Here is an 18,349-nt window from a genome sequence, read left to right as displayed (position 1 = left end):
AGGTAATGCTAATATTGCATATGTTTGTTTTTAAAGGTGCAATAAGAATTTTGGTTGAAAGTTTCCAACATGTACTGAAAAAAATCAAAAGAATGTAAATAATTGCTGTTTGGATGTTAGCACACAAACACACATGGACAAAGTTGTTGGTACCCTTCTGTTAAAGAAAGAAAAACCCACAATGTTCACTGAAATAATCAAACTTCATCAGTTTGTTTTTAAAATTATTCTGTTTTAGTTTTAAGTAAATTTTTATTTATTATTACTTTTGTCAGTTTCCAGTTATTTCAGTGAACATTGTGGGTTTTTCTTTCTTTAACAAGGGTACCAACAATTTTGTCCATGTGTGTATGTGTTGCAAAGCATGTGTAGCATGCTAACTAGCTACGGTCTATTCTCCAGGGCTTTGAGCTCCCAGTCAGGACCGGTAGCTGCACGGCTAACTGAGCTGACCAGCTAACCGTAGCTACAGTTGGCAGCGGTTAGTAGTTACTTTGAAATGCTAAAATGGTCATAAAAAACTCCTGTTACACGTATATAATAATAAAAGCTGTTTTCTTTGCGTAACATTAATAAAATAATATAATAAAACATTAGGGGGCGGGTCGGCCGGACGTGACGTCAGTGTCGGAAACGCTGTCACACGGGAGTTACGCACGTGTCGACGGGTGCTGTAGAAAGAAGAACATGAAAGCTCGGCTCCGACTGGCAGAAAGGCCTGAGAAAGGATAACAAAAAGTGTTCATACCGACATTTTGTGTTCACTTTCTTTCGCTAACACAGTCAGACAACGGGAGTCTTCCCGGCTGCTCGCGGAGCAGGACGACGGTTACCGACCCAGAGGGAGAGCGAAGCTGCGGGCTGAGGGAGAAAGTTCTCGGTCTCTGTTCCCGGGCCTGCGTGTGTTTGTGTACACTGTCCGCACGTTGCCTTAGCTGCGTGTTAGTTTGATTTCTTATTAAAGACTGAAGCACTGCTAAGTGTTACTTGGACGTCATGGCGGACTACCTGATCAGCGGGCAGACCAGTTACGTCCCCGATGACGGGCTGACGGGACAGCAGCTGTTCAACGGAGGAGACGGGCTCACATACAAGTAAAGACACCGCGATCACTCCCACTCCTCTGACCCGGGCTGTCCGGGCCGTACACGGCAACACACTCAACAAACAGCTAGTTTTCTGTCTTTTAGCGTTGTGTGCTAACAGTAGCCCTCTGTGTTTAGCTAGTTTCCACTGCTTTAGCGTCAACTCACTGATGTACGCTAGTTAGCTAGAATGTTTGTCAGCTAACAAGTCGTCTTGGTGCCACAGTCAGACTGAGCTAACGTTAAACACTATCTGTTATAAAGTGTAGCTAACACATCAATATTACATGAATGAATGACGATGTACTTGTTGAAATTCAGTAGCAAACCGGCAGCTGAGCCTGGGTCCATGTTTTGGTTCAGCCAGTTTACTGAATGAATCGATCCGTTATCTGTTCAAAGAGACTTTTATTATTTAGTTATTGCTCTTTAAAATGGATAACTAGTCCCTAGAGGTCAAGCTCCAAACACACTGGATCCTACATTTCCCACAGTGCAACCAACATCATGTTTCATTGTGACATCACCAGGGTTATTATTATTTTATGTCCAAACTTTAGCAAGCTCCTACAGATCCTCACAATACATTAGACAACTGGCCTCACAGGTTGAACAACACCCACAGTGGCAAGTAAACGCAACTTAATGTAAGTCAGTGGAGTGTCCAAAATAAGCACACAGTTATATTAAAAGCTGCAAGAGCCCAAAGTGGTGTCTGAAATAAATATGATGAATAATATGTGCAATTTATAAGATGAAGCTGAAAAGAAACCTTTCTGCTTAGATGTCGCAGCTTGATAATATAAGAAGAAAGAACCAGAAGTCCCATGGTTAGTTTAGTGTTCAGTGACAAAGTTCATACAGCTGGTTACTCCTGTGTTTATATTAACTGGGTGAACACATTTGGCAGCAGCACACACGGACAAACATGGTTGTATTTTAACCATCAGTGACCGCTTTGATATTGACTGTTAATTGTTGTCACCTTTTTAAATGACACATTGCCAACCAACAAGGTTTTCTTGGAAGTGAAGTAGCTGTCTTAAACAGTTTAAGTGTGTGTGTGTGTGTGTGTGTGTGTGTGTGTGTGTGTGTGTGTGTGTGGTCTGAATGACAGCCTCTTGGAAATGAAAGGAGTACACATTCCTTGTGCACATACACTGGCCTCAAATTTAGGTCCTGGCTTACATGGTTCTGTTGTTATTGTGGACTGTGCGAGCCCTGGCTATATTTAGATCATCTGCCTGGTAGTCCTTTATACAACAAAGCACAGATAGTAGTGACACGGACTGACTTAATGTTGGCACCTTGCTATGTAAAACATTATTGGATCATACCTTTGATTGGATCATGACATCAGTTAGGATTGGACGACATGGCATAACTATTGGTACTTTCTCAAAATATTAACACAATGAGATTAGTGATAAATAATGAGATGGCCAACCTAAAGCGTAATTAATCCAGGAATGAGACAAAATAATTAACCATCTTTCTCTAGAATTGTCTACCTCAGCTGTAACTTGATTTAACTGATGGGTGTGAACGCTCTTGACGGTGTATTAAGACATAGTAATGGCTGACAGACACTCGTCTCACATGTTGGGACACCCTGTTTTGCCCTCAGTCTCTTTTTGGCCTCACTGTCACTCATGACACATGGATAGACATGCATGGCATTTAAGAAGTTCTCTGCAAAAATATTTCACACAAGCACTCGTACTGTAACATGACACCTTTTGAAGATTCCCGAGAAAGAAATGTTAGTCCTGTTATGCCTGTTCGGAGTAGTTTAAGTTACAATTTTCCTGGAATTTCTTCCTTTTTCTATTTCTGAACTAGAAAATATTCACCTAAACAAGCTTGCTGTCTTTACTGTTACAGACATGTGAAGTACATACATGTTTTATTAGTAGGGATGCACCGATACCATTTTTTTCAAACCGAGTATGAATACGGGTATTTTCATTTATGTTCTTGCCGATACTGAGTACTGATACCAATATTTCTACCACAAAAATAACTATTAGATTACAGATGCACTGAATTGGAAGACAGGATTTATTTTCTTCTCTGCTTGTTACAACAAATGATAATAAATTAAATAAAAATAAATATAAATAATCATCATGTCCTGTGTCAACAAAAAGCCTCCACATTGGCACTGTCTTCACATTTGATAAAATCTAACTCCTTGAACGGACCCAGAACAGTTAGCGTCTTCTCCAGCAGTGTCCACTGGTGAGTTGTGAGAGTATCACGGAGTTCATATTCGTTAGCGAACTCCGTATACTGAGCCTTATGATGCGTCTTCAGATGTTTTATCAAATTACTGGTATTAAAAGACATATTCTCCTTTCCTCCCCTCGACACCTTAGCAGCACATAGCTTGCAGTCTGCCTTGCTTCTGTCGTCGTCCCTTATCTTGAAATAGGTCCACACTGCTGACATGACGCTTGCTTTACTATGTCACCAGTTCAACTTTCTCCTAACCACGCTGATTCCGGTTCACTCGACATCTCCCCCTAGCTGCCCTCTGATCGCGGTTTTCAGTTTCATGCAATGTAAGGCCTAATGCAATAAAGCGTTATCGGTGAATTTTTACGAGTACGAGTATATGAGCGCAGTATCGGCTCGATGCTGGTATCGGTGCATCCCTATTCATTAGGTACATGTTTACTCATTGCCCTGTAAATAATGTTAGCTCTCTAAACTGTACAGTTAGTAATGATTTAGTGTTGATCTGAAGATTTTAGTTCTCAGTTTTGGAATGTGAGGTTCCAGATTATGAATTAAAATTATTGCCGTCCTAACTTAATTTTTCTTTTCTTTAATTCAGTGACTTCCTGATTCTGCCAGGCTACATCGACTTCACATCGGAGCAAGTGGTGAGTCGTAGCAGTGGTACCAACATAAAAAATCTGATTAAAGCTGCTGTTGTGGTATTAAACTAATCTGGGATGATGTCCGGGGTGAGAGTCAGGATTATCAGGCGTGTTCCTCCCATCACAAATGTTCCCTGAATTAGGCTCATAATGCCAGAGCAGTAAATAACGGCTTCCCAGAATTTATATTGGATCCTGGTGTTTTCATTTTAAAGTACAACTTTGTAACTTTTGCTGAAAGCTGCCTTGATATATCGTCCTGTCCAGGACCTGACCTCAGCGCTCACCAAACAGATCACCATGAAAACTCCCTTCGTCTCCTCTCCCATGGACACCGTTACAGAGGCCAACATGGCCATCGCTATGGCAGTAAGTAAGACACATAAACACACAGTTTCCTTCATTATTTCCTGCAGAGTTTTCCTGCTATCTATCATATTAGCGCACCATAACGCTCACTCACACACTGATGTATTGTCTCCTCCAGCTAACGGGCGGTATCGGCTTCATCCACCACAACTGCACTCCAGAGTTCCAGGCCAATGAAGTTCGCAAAGTCAAGGTAGTGATGATGGTGTTAGTTTCTCTTTACACTCCTTCATCTCTTATTTCATTTTTATTATTTTTTTCTGTATTTCACCTTTGTTCTTCAGTATCTGGAGTCTTTAATGTGATTTATGTTTTGCTTTTTTCTTCATTTTAAAAATGCTTTTTTTCCTTTCATCTCTCATCAGCTTCTCTTTGTCTTTGTTTTTCTCTATTTTTATTTTGCTGATGTCACTTTGAAAGATATAGAAGGATGTTTTCTCCCTGCATCCCTCACCCCTCTCCTCTAGATTGTAGGCAGTAAAAAACTTACATATTCCCTTATTTTTTTCTTTACTCAATTCCTCACTCAAATCAAGGGTCTAAGGACAGAGGATGTTGTACACTGTACAGATTGTCAAGGCCACTGAGACAGTGTGATTTATAATTTTGGGCTATATAAATAAAACGTGATTTTTAAAAAAAAAATCAGATTGTATTCAACGATTGCACTTTTTCTTATACCCCCCATTATCCACCTGCCCTCCAGCAATCCTCTCCCTGCCCATAACAACAAAATTATGATAAATAATACAAATAATAGTTGAATAAATAAGATAAATACAGATAACAAAATTATTGTAACAAATTTATTGTATGTAAATTTTCTCGGTTGAGCTGTAGGCAGCAAATTTGAACTTTTCCAATTTGCTTTCATATTCTTTATCAAACCGTCGCTCACTGAATCCCATAAACCCTCTTCCCTTCTGTTACTCTCACTTTTTTGTCCTGTGATATTCCTTTCGATACACCGCTGGTCCTTCTCCTGCCCCTCCTTATTTTCCTCACCTCCTTCCTTCCCTCCCTCCCCCAGCGTTATGAGCAGGGCTTCATCACGGACCCTGTGGTGATGAGCCCCAACGAGCGGGTACGGGACGTGTTCCAGGCCAAGGCTCGCCACGGCTTCTGTGGAATCCCCATCACAGACAACGGCAAAATGGGCAGCAAGCTGGTGGGCATCATCTCTTCTAGAGACATCGACTTCCTGAAGGAGGAGGACCACGACCTGCCACTGAGTGAGGTGGGTGGACTTGAAACATAAGACAGAGGCAACTAAAAGTACTTTGATGTTAATGCTTTATTTTAAATGCTTCCTTCATTTATGTTCTGTATGTATCATTATTTTGACAGGTGATGACAAAGCTAGAGGATCTTGTGGTCGCCCCTGCTGGAGTGACACTTAAAGAAGCCAATGAAATCCTCCAGAGGAGTAAGAAAGGTGAGGAGGATGTTAACTTTATTTTCTGAAGAATTATTCATGACTCATATGATTTAAAGAAAAAAATATTTTTGTAATATTTCAGTTAAAAAAATGATATAAAACCTACATGTAGGTGCAAATGTACATGTTTAACCTTTCTCCTCTCCTCCTGCAGGTAAACTGCCCATAGTGAATGAAGAGGGCTCCCTGGTGTCCATCATCGCCCGCACAGACCTGAAGAAGAACAGAGACTTCCCTCTGGCCTCCAAAGACTCCCGCAAACAGCTGCTGTGTGGCGCCGCCATCGGCACTCACAACGACGACAAATACCGACTGGACCTGCTGGCGCAGAGTGGCGTGGATGTGGTTGTACTGGTAAGGAGAATTTTAGTACAGGTTTTAGAGATGGAGACTGTTGTTTATGATGAAGACCAGACCACCTTTATTACTGAGGAATCAGTACTGGAGCTGCTGGTGGAGAACAGACTGACAGTGGGCTCTTCCACAGATTTGTAATGAGCTAGCTAGGTTAGCTGGCTTTACTTAGTTTAGTAGTAGTAGCTGCACATTTACTGTGGTGCTCGGGTACACGACCGACTGGATATCGAAATCAACAAGGCAAAATTTGCACACTTACACTTTCTTCCACTAATTCTGTTAATTAGAGAGGATCTTGAGGTTGTCTACCAGCTGTGACGTGTTCAGATCCAGATGAAAGATGCTTTGTAAATAGCAATGTTATGTGTTGCTTGTGTACCTCCAGGACTCGTCTCAGGGCAACTCAATCTTCCAGATCAACATGATCAAATATATCAAAGAAAAGTATCCAAACCTACAGGTCATCGGAGGCAATGGTAACTAAACTTATCTTTACCTTTACTTTATTAATCAAACTCATATCATTCGTAAAAAGAGGAAGGACGGATATGTTTGTCATCAGCTGGATAATTCTCTCAGTGTGCATCTCTAACAGCCTCTCTGTCTCCCTCTGTCTGCTGAAGTGGTGACTGCAGCTCAGGCTAAGAACCTCATCGACGCAGGAGCGGACGCTCTGAGAGTGGGGATGGGCAGTGGCTCCATCTGCATCACACAGGAAGGTGAGCGACAGACCGGCAAACTCAACAAACACCACCTGTGTTGCTTCAACCCCTGATGTGGTTATTGAATCAGTCAAAGGAGGGGGGGGGGAGGAAATTCTTGGTGAAGTGATGTACAGTTTGTCTTTTTCACTTTGGTTCAGCAGTTGAAAGCTAATTGTCTGGTTTGCTTGACTGATCCTCATGTATGGACCAAACTACATGATATCAGCTCAGTAACGGCGCCACAGTAATCATATGTTTCAACAATTTGTTGTTGTATCCTGTGGTGTGTTTTAGCTGAAGGACTCCTGTGGAGGCTCTGATGGAAAGATGAGCATGTCAGTCATTTATTTCTTCTCTTGTATAGTTTGGGGTCTATGACTTGCTCTGTGTGTGTTGACATTTCGGATCCTGGAAGCCTGATCTGCTGTGACCACCTGGAAAGACAAACTGTAATGGGTTAGATTGTGCAGTTATGTTTGTGGTGAGTCAGTTCCCAGGTTTAGGTCCCCTTAACTTGTTTTGGTGTGAAAACTAGTTGGACTGTAATTGTAAATTGTGATTTATCTGGTACCTTTCAGAGGTATACAATATCGTTTGTCTTTGTGCTTCTTGTTGTCTCTGACTTGTCTCTTCATCTTGTCCAAGATTCCTCTTAAATCTTAAATCACAAATATTTGTTTTAGTTCATTTTATGTTGCTTACCGTTTTCTTCATTTTTGTCTGTCATCTTCATCTTGTTGTCTGCTTCCCCTCTACTTTCTCTTCTTTTCTCTTTGCCTTACCTCTTAAATTCTCTCCCTACCTCCCACCCCGGTGTTTGTATGGTGTGTATGCGCGTGAGTATGTGTTCACGTCCAGCTCCCCTCAGTGTACCACCAGCAATAAAGCTCCACAGCCCCAAAACCCCAACCACTGTTACGGGATACTCCAGTAAGTTTCCCCCACGACCTTTGGCCTGTGCTGGGCTCCCATTGGCTCCACTATCACAGTGTGACTGCCCCCTCCCCAACTTCACAGCCTGCTGCATTGATTGGTTAACAGCTTTGCATCAGTAGACATAGCAGAGGTAGTGGTTGTAGGTTTTCGGTTTGTTTTGAGAGCTTTTGGGGTTTTGCTTGTTCCTGTGTCCTCACTAATCTGTCAATCATCCCGACCATCACTACCATCGTGTCAGCTGATCACATCATTCATCCATTTCTAACACACAGCATAGGAGCGGGCGTAATGCAGCTTGCAGCCACAGGGTGTCTCTGTTCAGCAGAGGTGTGAAACCTGGTGAGCTGGTTAGGACCATGCAGGTTACATTTCAGCCAGTAACTTTGCTTCAAGACTTTAAAGACTCATAATAAATCATCTTTATCAAGGTAGGGTTCAACACTAACTTTCAAAAGTGGTTAGCAGTCTCTCAAATCAGACTTGAATGTCCACACTATTATTGGCAAGTGATCAGATTTTTGGATCCAGATCTCACCAATATATCTGCAGACAGTTTATTTCAGCGTGACTGTCCAGACTTTTGCTCTCCATGTTGTCTTGCATACTGCTCTGCTAGTAGCAGCATGGATTCTGCTCAGCTGCACCAAGTCGCATGGATGCACTTTGTCTCTCTGGATTTGATGTTGCCGTTAAAAGACACTTTCAAATCAGATATGAGCAGCCCGAGTGGCCAGATTGAGATGCATCTGTAGAAATCTGATGTTTTTCCAACCACCTCCACATGTGGTTTGGATCTGATTTGCAAAAATGATGATGCATTTGATGTGGGGTTTTTTGCTACCCAAACTTCCTAAAATCAATCTGGATTTGCCAAAAAAAAATGATTTGGGCTGGTGGTCTGAATATAGCCTTTGAGATCAACTCATTTTGTGTTTGGTCCGTTGGTGGGTGTGCCACCTTTTGTTATAAAGTGGTTTCCACTGACTGCAGCCAAAGGCCAAGAATTGGTTGCCAGTTTCTCACAATAGTTGGCAATGGCAACCTGGCAACTGTGACTGCAAGCCCTTCAAGGATGAATCAGCTTGAAATAAGCTTTAGTTCAGCTTATTGTGCCATATTCTAATCTATGTCAACACATCACATTCAGTCTGCATTCAGACATGCAGTTGCACGCCTGCACAGAGCTGATGTTAAAATGTGCTGCCAACTGTGTTTGCTGCACACACGAGAAACCTTTTGATTTGTAGCATGGCTGTATGAGACGACGTTTCAGTGCTCAGCTGCTGTGTGTAGTTTGAGCAGCATTGGGCTGAGAAAGGATGAAAGTGTTTCTATTCACTCCTGTTTGTTGTTTTGTTTTTTCATGGTTTCATAAACGAGACACATGCAACAGCAAATTTTCTAAATTATAATTATGAAGCCTAGATTAGACTCCAGGTACCTTTCAACTGCTGTCGTTCAATATTAATTTTACAATCCTAAAGATTTTTATGAAATCTGACCAATCTTTGATACCATTTATGGCTGGCTGTTTTTATTTAGCAATAGTCATTCAATGTATTCACATTCTGTAATACCTCTGTCCACCAGCCCTGGCTTCATACTGCCTACTAATGTTTATCTACAACATGAGTTTTCTTGAATACGCTGTAACAAATATGCCCCCAGAATTGAGTTTTAAACTGTACTGACATCATAGGATTATCATTTTAAAGATGCTGATAAATTATACAAAGAGCCCCTTTACATATCCTGTCTTAGATCATGGCCATCAGTGAATAGCAGGATAATTAGGATTAGATTGGTAAGTACCGTGCAGCCCAGAGTCCACAAGAAGCAGAACAACTACTAGTGAAAAAAGGAATTGGAATCTTTCTCTCTTTTTCTGCACCTAGTAAAATCAAGCGTCATTGTCCTGAACTTGATGATGTGAAAGATTAGTTGAAACCTTAGAGATGTGATTGAAATCGATTGATTAGCAGTGTTCAGCTGAACAGACATGTATTATACGAGTCTGGTGTGGAGTCCCAGTGCGGGGGTTGTAAGAATCTGCTGATGTGACAAGTTTAACTTCCCTATTCTGTTTTCTTAAACATGATAACAGAGTGTCATGTTTCCACCCTGTTGGCTCATTCACTGTGTCTGATAGTTGTTTTTTTTAATATCACTTGAATGACAGGGACTTTCCACCATGCATGCCTATTAAAACTGAACTCTGAACACAGTTGGGATGTTTTTGATGTCAGTTAATCCAATTATGAGCCAGTTGATGTTTCCTGGTTCCGAAGGTCATTAATATTTGTTAAATTCATACTTCAGCAAGTATCAGAGCCACGTTCCTGAAAACAATTGATGATATGAAATAATTGGCTGGTAAAGATGAAAACACCAATAGTTTAATCCAGTTTCCAACACGACTTCAAATCTTTGTGTCGTGAGCTGTGTGAGCATCCTGACAACTTTGGTCGATTACTCTTTTAGGTGAAGGACATGATGAGAATAGAAACATGAAGACTGACTTCTACAGCTGTGCTCATTTTATCACATCATTTAATCTTCCTCCGTCTCTCCTCTTCCTTCCATCAGTGCTGGCGTGCGGCAGACCCCAGGCCACAGCTGTCTATAAAGTATCAGAGTACGCCAGGCGTTTCGGCGTGCCTGTCATCGCTGATGGCGGCATACAGACTGTCGGCCACATTGCCAAAGCCCTGGCACTGGGAGCATCCACAGGTATGGAGAACCAAAAAACTAATTGAAATCCACCTCCATTATATTGAATTGAGTTTAAAACTGAAATGAAACCATTTTATTTCAGGTTTGACTACACAATCCGTAGGTTATAACTAAGATTAGTTTCCAGCCTTTTGCTTAACTTCCACTCACTACCTTTTCTCTCTCACTTTTTCCAGTGATGATGGGCTCTCTGCTGGCTGCCACCAGTGAAGCTCCTGGTGAATATTTCTTCTCTGACGGCATCCGGCTGAAGAAGTACCGTGGCATGGGTTCCCTGGATGCCATGGACAAAAACCTGGGCTCCCAGACCAGATACTTCAGGTACAGAAACACAGGAAACAGATTACATCGTTCACATTGATCAGAGTTTAGAGTTAGGTAACAGCACCCTAGAAGTGACTGAATATCTGCAGGTTTAAATCACAACAATACAAGGGTCTCGCTCTTACCCTGAAAGAGAAGAAAAAGAAAGAATGCTGGTTCCCTCCTACACGGTATAACTTTGTCTCAGCAGCATGCCTTCAAGTCTATGCCAGTTTTTCCCAGATGACAACACATCTTCCTCATTTGATTTTCAGTGGTTTTAAGAGCGTTGGAGATAACTTCCTTGTGGGTTGGTGGTGAGAAGTAATGTTCCCATTAGAAAAAGACAGTGGCAGACATTTTACTCAATATAAATGTTTAATCTTTACTTTACACACATAGAAGGGAAAGAGTGTCCAAAAGACAAAGTGCTTTAATCTATTCACCTTATTATGGTTCAGATCTTTAGCCACAAGGTGGCATCACACTGACATTTAAAGTGCACTCTGTCTATGTCACTAACCTCTTCATGTCACTCACTTCTTTTCCCCCCACCTCTCCCCTCACAGTGAGTGTGATAAGATTAAAGTTGCTCAGGGTGTTTCTGGAGCGGTGCAGGACAAAGGCTCCATCCATAAGTTCGTTCCCTACCTGCTGGCCGGCATTCAGCACTCCTGTCAGGACATCGGAAGCAAGAGTCTCACACAGCTCAGGTAAAACTCAGGCAGACACATACTGATGTGAATCTGCATTCAGTGAGCTATTTATGGGTTACAGAAAAAAAAAAAAAAAAAAATCTATGGAAATGTGCACAGAATGTGAGGGGATATTATCTTGACGCAAGACTTCCATCTAGCCTTCAGAATAAAAGTGAAGGGTTATTATTCTATGACAATACAGTATTTAATTGTTATTAAGATTATAAAGACTCATAACTTGTGTCAGAAAAATGGTTAAAATACACTCAAGTGGCCATTATTCATTAGATTGGTATAAAATGGTTAATTTTAATATTTTCTTTTAATACTAACTGCTGAAACAGTATACTATGACAGTTTGTGTTGATTTGGGACACAGCCTCAGCCTCGGTACTTGCCCAGCCACTCGCGTTACACTATACACTTCTGGTGTGCTTGTGTCGAACTGCATTTCTTCCTCTTGATATCTGCTGTGGTGTCTAACAGCTTATCTTCTCTCCCGGCAGAGCCATGATGTACTCCGGAGATCTGAAATTTGAAAAGAGAACAGCGTCTGCTCAAATGGAGGGTGGAGTCCACAGCCTGCACAGGTACACGAGCATTCTAACACACTCAACTCAAAAGATTCAACTTTGTTTTTCTGTTTGGTTTCCTATTTCATCTTCTTTAAAGTTCAGTTTAGTTTCACGTCTCGCCCACGGCCAAACAAGCCTTCAGTCAGACTTCCTCTTTAGCGTGTCCATTGTGTCTTAACAGGAAACCTCAGGGAGCCACATGGATTGCTGTGTGACGCTCTCCTCGCTGACTCTCTCTTCTTTCTCCCACAGTTATGAGAAACGTCTGTTTTGAGAAGAAGCCAGCCAATTAGCCTGCAGATGGAGAATCCTTCCAACAGACACATTATGCAAACACACTACTGAACTTGCCAGGCCCTCTTCCATTTAAACTCGACATACGCACCACTAAGTTCTCATACAAAATCAAAGATAAGCTCACACACATCCACACTGTACTCTTCCAAGGATCCATCAGTCTTCCTGCCAGTGTCATCTATGCATCATCTGTGTTTAGTATAGCTGTTTGTGTGTGTGACTGAGGGGAACTGAGCATTTATCAATCAGTGCACGTGTGATTGAGTCCTCCAATGCCTTTCATGTTGTGATTTAAAAAAAAATGTCTGGTGTGTCCATTTGAACGCAAAAAAGTTGTCCAAGAATAAAGCTTCTGTGTTTTTCCACGAGCTATTGTCATCTGTTTTTTAAAGATTTGTGATAATCTGCCATCAAACTACTACATCTAGTGTTTCAGATAAAAACTTAACATCTGAAAACAATATGGAGACAATTTCTCGGCTGATGCAAGTTAATATCTGTGGATTCTCATGTTACCTGCAGAGGGGGAAGCATATCCTGAGACGACGTGTCGCAGCTTGTCTAATGAGAAAAGGTCACCTCAACAACCACAAGTTTCTGTTGAGCTGATCGAGAAAATCCCATCATTTAACTTCCAGTTTGTGAGGAGATGTGACTACAATCCATTTCATTTGTTACTAATTTGGACATTGATTAAACGCAGCAAAAGAATATGACGAAGAACATTTACTCAAGTACTGAAGTACAAATTTAAGGTAGTTGGACTTTCCTTTTCTGCTACTGTATACTTCCACTCCGGAGGCAAATGTTCTACTCTCCTCCACATTTATTTAATAACTTATTTAATGCCAAAGTGCATTTGTATATGAATTTACTTTATAGGCAAATCAGTTAAAAATAAACAATTACAATAATTAGAAAAATACTTAACATTGGACCTGATAATTGATCGACTCATACAGTATATATGTAGATATTTGCAATACATAACGTATAACTTACTTGTTCTTGTGTCATATATACACACTTTAATTTCCAGAAAATGACTTGTGATACTTAAGTCCATTTAATATCAGGTACTAAAGACATTTACTCGAGTACTGTTCATATGGGTGACTCACTTTTACCAAAATAATATTTTTGCACAATATCTTTACTTTTACTCAAGTATGACATTTGGATACCCTTCAGCACTGATTAAACATGAAGTATTATTCCTGAAGGCAGACCTAACAAATACAGCACTGACTTCTTCACAGTTCCAGGCCAACAAACAAAAACTAAAGGCAGCGCTGGGTCACAACCTACAAATACTGTAAAGATAAACGCTTCATTGTTTTAGGTCCCATAATTTCCAAGTTTCATGAAAAAAACATATTTTGGTAGTAATCATAACAAAAATATTGAGACATTTGATAAAAGGCTGACAGATCCTTTTAAGCCCAAGTAAACACAGTCTTAACAATTACTGTTCTCCAGTTAGTAACAGTTAACGGCGGTCACGGTACAGCTTGGATAGGGTGAAAAGATTGAATTAATATCACCATTCAATTTCCCCAGGTGATTACTCACACTGAGACAATTATTTTTCTTAGTTTTCTGAAATTTTAAATAAGACATATGCACCAATTTGCATAAATGTCGCAAACAGAAATGTGAACACCAGATAAAGCCAGGTTCACAATTCTTTATTTGCATCGTTAATATGCAAGAGTCAGAGGTTTTTAATCAATCCACAAATGAGTAAATACTGTCAGCAGCCATTAAAAAATATTTCAACATGTTTTTAAGAATTAAATGAGTTAGAAATCAGGCTATGGATGATATACTGTGTGTAGATATGAATAAAACAGGACAGTTTGGTATATGTTAGTGCTACTCAAGTGGAGATTTTTGGCTTGGAGTCAAAGAAAACAGCCTTTAAAAGGTGCACTATGTGACTTTTTTTTACTGGCCTGACAAACAGAGCTCTTGATACACAGAATAGCTGCCATATGTTTGTTTGTATTTGTAAACCTTAGAGCGAAGCGGGCCTTTACTTTCAGTTATGGTAGGGTGAGAACAAAAACAGCACATAGCCCATCGACAGTTCAACAATATAGAATTATATACCAATTGTTACTTAAAAAGTTACATAGTGCACCTTTAAAGATATGTATTGTATTGTTCACTATACTTTTAGACAAAAAGTGATGACTAGGGTAAATGTTTTAAATAGGTATCCCTATGAAACTTCACAATTTTATTACATTAATTACTTTTTTTTGTTTTACAACTTTTCTAATATTGTATGTTTAAATGTGTCCAATTAGTTTAATTTGTATAAACATCCAGAACAGAAATCTGAACAAAAATAAACACCTACATTTGTATTTTGGATGTTGTCTTCTGCTAAAAAAGAAAAAAAAAAGACATGTTAGGGCCCTGTGCCTGAGAAAATGGTGTTTTCACCTCTTAAATTGTTTATTTGACTGTAGACACATTTTTACTTTTACACGTTCAAACTACAGTGCACTGTCTAACAAATTATCTATGCTACACTACACCTTAGTTTCTTTTTAGCAAAACATTGATCTTTAACTATGACATAAATGTTTTAAACTGAAAATAGTCAATAAATTACTTACATGCATTTGATTATTTTGCTTTTAAAAGGTCCCAACTCGTCAAATACTGAAGCTTTGGGATTGTAGTTCAGCGATGAGTTGGGAATGATACGCAAAAACATTTACGATGTTTCATTTATTTCAATTTTCACTTTGGAGACGTAGACGTTTGTTGGCCAGTCTACTCAATCCCAACATGCATAACTGCTGAGCTGTTTATTTCTGAAGTACCTTCAGGGACAAAGCGTGGGAGTAATGGCCACGTTTCCTCCATCAGACGACAAGCAGCCACCTTCTCTCCACCTACAGGACCTCACCTTCCTCGTGCCTGCTAGAGGAGGTCTCCGGGGAGGATCAGGTACTCTTTGGCAGAATCCACCGGACTTTCCAGGCTGAAACCCAGACGGACTGATGGGACTCCTGCAGTCACACTCTGTTGGTCACACCTGTCTCACATCATCCATCATGTGGCCTGCAGATGTTTCTAATTAACAGACAGGGAAGGAGTCACATTACAGACTCAATTAGCTCAACTGAAAGATCAGGGTTTTACATGTGATTCATGGAATACTATTACCACCACCAGTGAGACATTTACGAAGTGTCTAGTGTGCGTATAACTATAACTATTTAAAAAATGTATACATATATTAATAAAGAAACACTGTCTACAAGCTGTTAAACTATCACAGTACAGGCTATATCTTTATGTGCATCATTTACACCCCGTCCATAAGCGCTTCTCATTAAGCACAGACATTTACTACAACCTGTCTACATCACAGTTTAATTATTTCGTCAGTACTGGACACCAGACTGCCTTAGTATAATATTTAGATTATATTTTACTATTTTTCTATATATTATAGTTCATTCCTATTTATTAACGTCTTCATCTCAATTCTCTGTTTCCCACTTCTGTGAGCTGTGCCCAGAGCAAGATCTAAACAGGGAGAAGTGTCTTTTAGTCGTTACACAGCACAGCGCTGCTTGATAGTCTCAGGAATGTATAAACCCTTGCAGATTTAATTCCAGATCAAAAACATATTGTTTAAGTGATTTTCAATAAATGTCTTTAAAACCCAATCATTATTAATGGTTTTTTTTTGTTTTTACCTTTTCTTGTATTTTTATTTCTATATAGATTTCTCTCTTTTATTCTGCTCTTTTTATGTGTTGTGTTGATTTGGATTTGAATGTGCTGTGTTTTAATTCAGAATTGGCGTGTGTTAACTTTGTTTTACAAAAGAACTAAAATACATCTACACATCTGTAATAGGAAAGTTTAGAGAATAAAATCCCAAAACAAATCATCATATAATTGATATTGTCATTATGATTTCACACTCACCTCCTATGGTATCTTGCCACACACAGATCTTTGTCCCGTTTTGAGATGTGATCTCTGTCGTCTTTGCTCATAGCACTGAAAAATTACATGGAGAAAAAATGAACACAAACATCTCTTATTAGAAACAGCGTCTTCGTCAGTTTTCATACAAATAGTTTGTTTCTCTTAGGATCATATATTTTCAGTTTAACCTTTCATACACTGGGATATTTTGTCATGCGTTTGTTTTTTTTCTGTAATGTCAGAACCTCAGCAGGTCCAAACACAAACCAGAAACAAAAAAATATATACACATGTATAAAATAACCTTTTTTGAGTGAGCTGATCCTTTATGAAATGTAAATTGATTTTTAATCTCGATCTAAACGAGGATAGTCATGTAACAACTGTGAAATGTCCACACTTAGAAAAGAGACCGGTTACTTTCAGCTCAGTCAGGGTGTTCATACATATAACACATAATAATTAATTGATTTCCTCCACTTGTGTGTTTCTAAGATATTTAAACAGGAGAATATAAATCCCTCATTATATATGGAAACCTTTAATTCAAATGGTGCCTGATCAATACAGGTTGAATTAATACACTGAAAGAGACAAGAAATCCAACTTCACAACACCTGACTGCTTTTTCCTTCACAAACAAGCAGCTTAAGTTAAGGACAGTTTAATAAAAAGCAGGATGGCAGCTGTTGTCTGTCTCCAGCGGGGAGAGGAGCTGAGGAGGGAGTGGATAAAGGAAAGAAAGGAGGAGTTTTGTCTGATCAGGAGAAGTGAAAGTGAAATGAATCTCTAGAGTATTTAAAGAGGAAGTTTGGACTCTGAGCTGTTGGCAGACGGGTCCACAGAGGAGAACACACACTGCTCTGGGATGTCGGTGAGAACTTTTACACTATTTTTCAAACTGTGTCATGACTGAGAATCATTTAGTGATTCATGAAGTGTTTCTGACAGCTCCTGCTTTACTTTCATTTTGCTTTCACTTTGTTTGCTGTGTCCTCACTCCACCTCTCTCTCGCTCTCTTTCTTTGACTTCTTACTTTTAAACTTTGTCCTCACATTCTACTCATAAAATCTCTTTCACAGCTGAATCTTGAATGTGTTTGTTTCAAATTTTAGTCTTCAGGCTTTCTTATTAAACTTGAAGTACAGATGACAAAGTGAAAGCAAGCCTCTGTTATATCTATTTCACCAACTGCCTCTTTTCTTTCAGGGTCTAGTTCCTATTTTTTTAAGGGTATCTGAAGCTTTTCAGGACATGAGTAATGAATGCGGCCTTAAGTCAGGGTGTAAAAAGCTATTTTAAGCTCTACAGGGAGAGTCCTAGCATGTAAATCTCTTCCTTAATTTTTTTCTCTACAGCTCTCTCCTTCCCTTTATCGTTCTATCAGCTCTTCCTTGTCAGGCTGACCTCTCGTGCGTCGTCTAGCTTGCTTGGCTTTCCTTTCAGTTGATAACCAACAGGTTTTTCAAGATGTGGCACGACTATCAAGTGTGATACTGTAAGTGATAGGTATGCATTCCCTGCTGCAGTATGAACAGGATGTCTTGCAGAAACTTGACAAGGTGGACGTGTTTCAGTTGGGGAAATCTCCAAAATCTTCTTTTAGGCTTTCTCAAAATTATCTTGTTTTCTTATGTCAAATTTATTTGTTTTAAATTTCCTTGGTTTTTGATTCCTGTATCATAAAAAGGAGCTGTAAGATGGAGGCTTGTTAGTGTAGAATAGGCTGATAATGATACCAGTGTTTGACTTTTGAGGGGGTTTGATCCTAAAAATGTACCAGTAAGTCCTCGGAGATTAATCGAATCTCTATTCTAAGCTTTTATAAGTTGCTTTGTTGCAGAATTTTCAAATATGGTTTCACCTGCAAACACAAGGAAACATTTATGTACAGTGGCTGTATTTATGGTTTATTCAAATACAGAAACTGAGTCAGTGTCTAATTTGCTTAAATTTGTGCTGGAAAAGCAAAAAAAATCTAAAAATGATTATAAAATGAAAACAATTT

The 18,349-nt window shown here is 39.7% G+C and overlaps 1 protein-coding gene across 1 annotated transcript; it reads left to right on the top strand.

Annotated features, from left to right (window-relative positions):
* Positions 1–623: 623 nt before the first annotated feature.
* On the top strand, positions 624–12,748 carry impdh2 (IMP (inosine 5'-monophosphate) dehydrogenase 2). Its single transcript, XM_073470257.1, has 14 exons — positions 624–1,094; positions 3,925–3,973; positions 4,238–4,339; positions 4,458–4,532; positions 5,370–5,576; positions 5,687–5,774; positions 5,932–6,131; positions 6,520–6,610; positions 6,758–6,853; positions 10,361–10,504; positions 10,684–10,828; positions 11,380–11,523; positions 12,015–12,098; positions 12,336–12,748. Exons 1-14 carry the CDS (start codon positions 997–999, stop codon positions 12,355–12,357), a joined length of 1,545 nt encoding a protein of 514 aa, XP_073326358.1. The 5' UTR covers positions 624–996; the 3' UTR covers positions 12,358–12,748.
* The last annotated feature ends 5,601 nt before the right edge of the window (positions 12,749–18,349 follow it).

The sequence above is a fragment of the Pagrus major genome, chromosome 7 (assembly GCF_040436345.1).
Source record: "Pagrus major chromosome 7, Pma_NU_1.0".
In the NCBI taxonomy this organism is placed as follows: domain Eukaryota; kingdom Metazoa; phylum Chordata; class Actinopteri; order Spariformes; family Sparidae; genus Pagrus; species Pagrus major.
This window is presented reverse-complemented; position numbering and strand designations above follow the sequence as displayed.

Excerpts from the sequence above, each read along its gene's own strand:
- impdh2 (XM_073470257.1), top strand. The coding sequence starts at position 997 with ATGGCGGACTACCTGATCAGCGGGCAGACCAGTTACGTCCCCGATGAC. Across the intron at positions 6,132-6,519 it reads GCGTGGATGTGGTTGTACTG|GACTCGTCTCAGGGCAACTC; the intron begins GTAAGGAGAATT and ends GTGTACCTCCAG. Across the intron at positions 6,854-10,360 it reads CATCTGCATCACACAGGAAG|TGCTGGCGTGCGGCAGACCC; the intron begins GTGAGCGACAGA and ends TCCTTCCATCAG.